The sequence below is a fragment of the Coturnix japonica genome, unplaced genomic scaffold (assembly GCF_001577835.2).
Source record: "Coturnix japonica isolate 7356 unplaced genomic scaffold, Coturnix japonica 2.1 chrUnrandom455, whole genome shotgun sequence".
Lineage (NCBI taxonomy): Eukaryota > Metazoa > Chordata > Aves > Galliformes > Phasianidae > Coturnix > Coturnix japonica.
The window spans coordinates 138,493-146,932 of record NW_015439871.1 but is presented as its reverse complement, the minus strand read 5'-3'; the positions used below and the strand labels follow the sequence as shown (position 1 = coordinate 146,932).

At 46.0% G+C, this 8,440-nt stretch overlaps 1 protein-coding gene across 1 annotated transcript in view; it reads right to left on the bottom strand.

Moving 5' to 3' along the window:
* The window catches only part of SUPT16H (SPT16 homolog, facilitates chromatin remodeling subunit), a 125,845-nt gene that overhangs the window by 56,242 nt on the left and 61,163 nt on the right, over positions 1-8,440 (bottom strand). Inside the window, exons 11-13 of the mRNA XM_032441647.1 lie at positions 7,219-7,334; positions 4,660-4,813; positions 1,214-1,342 (exon numbers count right to left, since the gene is read on the bottom strand). Of these exons, the coding sequence (XP_032297538.1) occupies positions 1,214-1,342; positions 4,660-4,813; positions 7,219-7,334 (399 nt within the window). The remainder of the gene's footprint in view (positions 1-1,213; positions 1,343-4,659; positions 4,814-7,218; positions 7,335-8,440) is intronic.

The window sequence follows — 8,440 nt, the reverse complement described above, 5'->3', positions numbered from 1 at the left end:
ATATAGACCCTATATATACCCTAAATATAAACAAATAGACCCTAAACAAAAGGACCCCAAAAAGGAACCCAAAATCCCCCTTTCTAACCCCAATATGACCCAAAATCCCCTTTTTTGAGCCCAAAATGACCCAAAATCCCCCTTTTTTACCCCAAATCCAACTCACATCTCCTTAACGAAGGTGGCTTTGGGGTTAGGGAAGATGTTGCCTTCGTTACGTCCCAAAAAGACCCCAAAATTACCCCCAAATGCTCCTTTTTTACCCCAAAAAGACCCCAAATGACCCAAAATCCCACTTTCTGACCCCAAAATGACCCAAAATCCCCCCTTTTTTACCCCAAATCCAACTCACATCTCCTTAACGAAGGTGGCTTCGGGGTTAGGGAAGATGTTGCCTTTGTTACGTCCCAAAAAGACCCCAAAATCCCCCTTTCTGACCCCAAAAAGACCCCAAATGACCCCAAAATCCCCCTTTCTAACCCCAGTATGACCCAAAATCCCCCTTTTTTACCCCAAATCCAACTCACATCTCCTTAACGAAGGTGGCTTCAGGGTTGGGGAAGATGTTGCCTTCGTTACGTCCCAAAAAGACCCCAAAATTACCCCAAAATGCTCCTTTTTTACCCCAAAAAGACCCCGAATGACCCAAAATCCCACTTTCTGACCCCAAAATGACCCAAAATCCCCCTGTTTTACCCCAAATCCAACTCACATCTCCTTAACGAAGGTGGCTTCGGGGTTAGGGAAGATGTTGCCTTCGTTACGTCCCAAAAAGACCCCAAAATTACCCCAAAATCCCACTTTCTAAACCCAAAATGACCCAAAATCCCCCTTTTTTACCCCAAATCCAACTCACATTTCCTTAACGAAGGTGGCTTCGGGGTTGGGGAAGATGTTGCCTTCGTTACATCCCAAAAAGACCCCAAAATTACCCCAAAATGCCCCTTTCTGATCTCAAAATGACTCCAAACCCTATAAGGACCCCAAAATGACCCAAAATCCCCCTTTTTTACCCCAAATCCAACTCACATCTCCTTAACGAAGGTGGCTTCGGGGTTAGGGACGATATTGCCTTCGTTACGTCCCAAAAAGACCCCAAAATTACCCCAAAATGCTCCTTTTTTACCCCAAAAAGACCCCAAATGACCCAAAATCCCCCTTTCTGACCCCAAAATGACCCAAAATCCCCCTTTTTTACCCCAAATCCAACTCACATCTCCTTAACGAAGGTGGCTTCGGGGTTGGGGAAGATGTTGCCTTCGTTGCGTCCCAATGCGCTGCCGGGGCAATAGAAGTTGATGCGGAGGTAGGTGTAATCTCCTTCCACCGACATGCTGATGTTCTGCACCAAAAATGGAAGGTTTTCACCCAAAAATACGGCTTCGGGGTGTGAAAATGGTGAAATTTGGCCCCAAATTGGGGTATTTTGGACCCAAATCCGGCCCCAAAATAGCCCAAAATTCAATGGGAAACTCAGCGGTGTTGAAGGGTCTTGAAGAAGCAATTGGGTGGGAAATGAACCAAAAATGAGCATTTTTAACCCAAAAAAGGGACCCTAAAAGGATCAAAATGGAGTCTAGACCCCAAATCTGGTCAATTTAACCCCAAATCTGTCTGATTTCACCCCAAAAACAGCCCTAAAATTAAATGGGAAACTCAACGGTGTTGAAGGGTCCTGAAGAAGCAATTGGGTGGGAAATGAACCAAAAATGGGCATTTTTAACCCAAAAAAGGGGTTCCTAAAGGGGTCAAAATGGTGTTTCGACCCCAAATCTCACCCCACTGACCCCAAATCTGGCTGATTTCACCCCAAAAATAGCCCAAAATCCAATGGGAAACTCAGCCATGTTGAACGACCTTGAAGAACAAGTTGGATGGGAAATGAACCAAAAATGGGCATTTTTAACCCAAAAAAGGGGCCCTAAAGGGGTCAAATAGGAGATCTGACCCCAAATTTGGCCAATTCGACCCCAAATCTGGTCAATTTAACCCCAAATCTGTCTGATTTCACCAAAAATAGCCAAATCCAATGGGAACTCAACGGTGTGAAGGTTTTGAAGAAGCAAGTGGGTGTGTGAGCATGAACCAAAAATGGCATTTTTAACGCCAAAAAAGGGGTCACAGAGAAGCCTCTGACCAAATCCATCCCAAGTGGCCCAAATCGGCAATTGGAATCCCAAATCTGGTCAAGTTGCCCCGAAGAACTGCCTAAAACTCCATGGAAATCACGGTGTTGAAGTTTCTCCAGTGGCTGAATCAAGAAACCAAAAATGGATTGTGTTACCAAAAAGGGAGAAAAGGATAAAAGAGAGATTGGACCCACAATAGGGCAATTCTGGCCCCAAATTGGGGATTGACCAAATCTCCGTCAATTGGCCCAAAACACCCAAAATCAATGGGAAACCAGCGGTGTTAAATGGGTCTGAAGAGCAATTGGTGGAGAATGAACAAAAATGACATCTTTTAACCGTGATCCAAAAATGGGCCTAAAGGGGTCAAATGAGGCAGATCTGACCCACAATTGTGCCAATTCCGACTCCAATGCTGGTGCAATTAACCCCAAATTGTCTGATTTCAACCCGCAGAAAAAGCAGCCCTAAAATTAAATGGGAAACTCAACCGTGTTGACGGTTCTTGAAGATGCAATTGGGTTGGAAATGAACCAAAAATGGGCATTTTTAACCCAAAAAAGAGGCCCTAAAGGGGTCAAAGAGGAGTTTCGACCCCAAATTGTGGTAATTTGGCCCCAAATCTGGTCAATTTGGCCCCAAAACTGCCTTAAAATTCAATGGGAAACTCAACGGTGTTGAAGGTCCTCGAAGAAGCAATTGGGTGGGAAATGAACCAAAAATGGGCATTTTTAACCCAAAAAAGGGGCCCTAAAGGGGTCAAATAAGAGATCTGACCCCAAATCTGGCCTATTTGACCCCAAATATGGGGTATTTGACCCCAAAATCGGTCAATTTGGCCCAAAATTCAATGGGAAACTTATCAGTGTTGGTTCTCAAGTGTTGGATCAGTAACGCAAATGGGTGAGAAATGACCCCAAAACGGCCATTTTTAACCCAAAAATGGGGATGAACATGGATCAAAGAGGAGCTTCGACCCCAAATCCCACCCCACAGACTCCAAATCCGCCCTTTTTCACCCCAAAAGACCCCAAAACCCCATAGTTTAGACCCAAAGATCTCATTATCTCAATGACCCCGAAGAACGCAGAACACTCAAATTCTCCCCTTCCCCATAAAACTCAATGACTTCTGACCCCAAATCCGCCCTTTTTCACCCCAAATCCCACCCCAAAAGACCCCAAATCCGCCCTTTTTCACCCCAAAAGACCCCAAAACCCCATAGTTTAAGCCCAAAGATCCCCCAATGTTGGACAGCGACCCCAAATCCCCCCATTCCGACCCCAAATCCCACCCCAAAAGACCTCAAACCCGCCCTTTTTCACCCCAAATCCCACCCCGAAAGACCCCAAATCCGACCTTTTTCACCCCAAAAGACCCCAAAGAACCCCACAAGACCCCAAAAGACCCCAAAATCCCACAGTTTAGACCCAAAGATCCTCCAGCGTTGGACAGCGACCACAAATCCCCTCATTCCGACTCCAAATCCCACCCCAAAAGACCCCAAATTCCCCATTTTTCACCCCAAATCCCACCCCGAAAGACCCCAAATCTGCCCTTTTTCACCACAAAAGACCCCAAAGGACCCCAAAAAACCCCAAAACCCCACAGTTTAGACCCAAAGATCCTCCAGTGTTAGACAGCGACCCCAAAGAACCTCCAATTAGACTCAATGACTTCCGACCCCAAATCCGCCCATTCCAACCCCAAATTCCCCCTTTTTCACCCCAAATCCCATCCCTAAAGACCCCAAATCTGCCCTTTTTCACCCCAAAAAACCCCACAAGACCCCAAAATCCCATAGTTTAGATCCAAAGATCTTCTAATGTTGGATGAAGACTCAACGACCCCTAAGAAACTCCAATTAAACTCAATGACTTCCGACCCCAAATCCCCCCATTCCAACCCCAAATTCCCCCTTTTTCACCCCAAATCCCACCCCGAAAGACCCCAAATCTGCCCTTTTTCACCCAAAAAGACCCAAATTAACCCCATTCAACCCCAAATCCCCATAGATTCAACCCAAAGATCCTCCAATGTTGGACAGCGACCCCAAAGAACCGCCAATTAAACTCAATGACTTCCGACCCCAAATTCCCCCTTTTTCACCCCAAATCCCACCCCGAAAGACCCCAAATCCGACCTTTTTCACCCCAAAAGACCCCAAAGGACCCCCTAAAACCCCAAAACCCCATAGATTACACCTAAAGATCCTCCAACACTGGATGAAGACTCAACGACTACAAAGAACGGCCAATTAATGACTTCTGACCCCAAATCTGCCCTTTTTCACCCCAAATCCCACCCGGAAAGACCCCAAATCTGCCCTTTTTCACCCCAAAAGACCCCAAAAAAACCCAAACCCCACAGTTTAGACCCAAAGATCCTCCAGCGACCCCAAAGAACCTCCAATTAATCTCAATTAATTTGGGGACTTCCGACCCCAAATCCCCCAATTCCGACCCCAAATTCTGCCCTTTTTCACCCCAAAAGACCCCAAATCCGCCGTTTTTCACCCCAAAAACCCCACCTTGATGGTGGCGATGTGGAAGGGGGTTGCGATCCCGAAGACGGGCATGATAACGGTCTCGTATTTCTTATCAATGTAGATCTTCATCTCGCGGATGTGCGGCTCCTTGGGCATCAACGACGGGTTCTTGTAGGAAATGTTGGATTTCCTGGCCCTGATTTTGGGGTGAAATCAGGCGGAATCGGTTAAAAATGATATTGAAGGATCTGGTGGGGAAATGGGGTATTATGGACCCCCAAATTGCCACTTTCTGACCCCAAAATGCCCCTTAATGACCCGAAACCATATAAGGACCACAAAATGACCCCAAAATGCCCCTTTCTGATCCCAAAATGACCCCAAAATGCCCCTTTCTGACCCCAAAATGACCCCAAAATGCCCCTTTCTGACACCAAAATGACCCCAAACCCTATAAGGACCCCAAAATGACCCAAAACCCCCCTTTTTTACCCCAAATCCAACTCACATCTTAGGGGTTAGGGAAGATGTTGCCTTTGTTACGTCCCAAAAGGACCCCAAAATCCCACTTTCTGACCCCAAAATGACCCTTTCTGACCCCAAACCCTATAAGGACCCCATAATGACCCCAAAATGCCCCTTTCTAACCCCAAAATGACCCTTTCTGACCCCAAACCCTATAAAGACCCCAAAATGACCCCAAAATGCCCCTTTCTNATGCCCCTTTCTAACCCCAAAATGACCCTTTCTGACCCCAAACCCTATAAAGACCCCAAAATGACCCCAAAATGCCCCTTTCTAACCCCAAAATGCCCCTTTCTGACCCCAAAATGACCCCAAACCCTATAAGGACCCCAAAATGACCCAAAACCCCCCTTTTTTACCCCAAATCCAACTCACATCTTAGGAGTTAGGGAAGATTTTGCCTTCGTTACGTCCCAAAAGGACCCCAAAATCCCACTTTCTGACCCCCAAATGACCCTTTCTGACCCCAAAATCCCACTTTTTGAGCCCAAAATGACCCAAAATCCCACTTTCTGACCCCAAAATGCCCCTTTCTGACCCCAAAATGATCCAAACATTTCCCACGGAAAAACACTGATTTAACCCCCAAATGATCCCAAATTCACCTCCAAAATGACCCAAAATTCACCCCAAAAAGCCCCAAAATAACCCCAAATTCCCGCTGAAAAAACTCAATTTCCCCCAGAATGACCCCAAATCCACCCAATAAGACCCAAATGACCCCAAATTCCCCCCCAAAAGATGCCAAAATGACCCCAAATCAACCCCAAAATCCCCCTTTCTGACCCCAAATCAACCCCCAAATCCCCCTTTCTGACCCCAAAAGGACCCAAAAACCCCCTTTCTGACCCTAAAATCCCCCTTTCTGATCCCAAAATGACCCCAAATCCCCCATAAATGACCCCAAATCCCCCATAAATGACCCCAAATCCCCCCAAGAAAACCCCAAATCCACCCCAAAAAGCCCCCAAAATGACCCCAAATTCCACCCCAAAATCCCCCAAACACCCCCAAAAGACCCCAAAAAGCCCCAAAATCCACCCCAAAAAGCCCCAAATCCACCCAAAATGAACCCAAAACCACCCCAAAAAGCCCTAAATCCCCCCAAAAATGACCCCAAATCCCCCCTTGAAAAACCCCATTTTCCCCCCAAAATGACCCCAAATTCCTCCCCAAAACCCCCCTTTCTGACCCCAAACCCTGAAAGACCCCGAATTTCCCCCCAAAATCCCCCTTTCTGACCCCAAAAGACCCCAAAAAGCCCCAAAATCTACTCCAAAAAGCCCCAAATCGGCCCAAAAAGCCCCAAATCCACCCTAAAATGAACCCCAAACCACCCAAAAATGACCCCAAATCCCATCAAACCACTCCAAATCCATCCCAAAAATGCCCTAAATATCTCAAAATGACCCCAAATTCTCCCCAAAAGACCCTAAAAAGCCCCAAATCTGCCCAAAAAGCCCCAAATCCCCCCAAAATGACCCAAATCCCGCCAAAATGACCCAAATCCCCCCCTCAAAATAACCCCAAATCCACCCAAATAGCCCCCAAAATGACCCCAAATTCCTCCCCAAAACCCCACTTTCTGACCCCAAACCCTGAAAGACCCCAAATTCCACCCCAAAAAGCCCCAAATATGCCCCAAAAACCCCAAATCCCCCTAAAATGACCCAAAATGCCCCAAAAGCCACACAAAAATGACCCCAAAAGGATCCCCCTATCTGACCCCAAAATCTCCCTTTCTGACCCCAAAATCCAACCCTAGATCCCAAATCCACCCAAAAATCCCCCTTTCTGACCCAAAAGGACCCAAAACCCCCCTTTCTGACCCTAAAATCCCCCTTTCTGATCCCAAAATGACCCCAAATCCCCCCTAAATGACCCCAAATCCCCCCAAAATGACCCAAATCCCCCCCTCAAAAAAACCCCAAATCCACCCCAAAATCCCCCAAAAAGCCCCAAATCCACCCAAAGTGACCCCAACCTCCCCTGAAAGACCTCAAAATGACCCCAAAATCCACTCCAAAAAGCCCCAAATCCGCCCAAAAAGCCCCAAAACGGCCCATTTTTGGTTACTTCTGTATCTGCTGCTCGCCCTTCTGCTCCGTCAGCCGCCGTCGCGCCTCCTCGTTCAGCTGCGTCGCCAGCTCCTTCTGGTGAGCGCGGCGCTTCTCCTCCGCCGTCAGCTCGTTCTAAGGCCAAATTACACCCAAAATTAACCAAAATCACAAGAATTGGGCCCAAAATTGAATAAAATCACCAAAAATTACCCCCAAAATACCATAAAATGAGCCGAAATCCCATTAAGATGACCCCAAATCCTAACAGAAAAGACCCAAAATTCCCCCCAAATCCAATAGAAATGAGCCCAAATCCCATTAAAATGACCCAAAATCACATAAAATGAACCCAAATTCACCCAAAATGATTCAAATTCCCATTAACATGGCCCAAAATTTCATAAAAATGACCCAAAATGCCATTAAAATGAGCCAAAGTCCCATAAAATCACCAAAAATTACCCCAAAATGACACAAAATCCCATTAAAATGAGACCAAAATCCCACTAAAATGACCCAAAATTCCCCCAAAATCCCATTAAAGTGGCACGAAATCCCATTAAAATGGCCTGAAATCCCATTAAAATGACCGAAAATCCAATAAATTGAGCCCAAATCCCATAAAAATGACAGGTAATTCCATTAATGAGCGCGGCGCTTCTCCTCCGCCGTCAGCTCGTTCTAGGGGCGAAATCCAACCCAAAATTAACCAAAATTGCATAAATATGACCCAAAATGCCTTTAGAGTGACCCAAAATACCATTAAATGAGCGAAAGTCCCATAAAAATGGCCCAAATCCCATAAAAATGACAGGTGATTCCATTAATGAGCACGGCGCTTCTCCTCCGCCGTCAGCTCGTTCTAATGGCAAATTTACACCCAAAATGAACCAAAATTGCATAAATATGACCCAAAATGCCTTTAAAGTGACCCAAAATATCATTAAATGAGCGAAAGTCCCATAAAAATGGCCCAAATCCCATTAAAATGACAGGTGATTCCATTAATGAGCGCGGCGCTTCTCCTCCGCCGTCAGCTCGTTCTAAGGCCAAATTTACACCCAAAATGAACCAAAATTGCATTAAAATGACCCAAAATACCATTAAAATAACCCAAAATACCATTAAATGAGCCAAAGTACAATAAAAATGACACAAATCCCATTAAAATGGCAGGTGATTCCATTAATGAGCGCGGCGCTTCTCCTCCGCCGTCAGCTCGTTCTAAGGCCAAATTA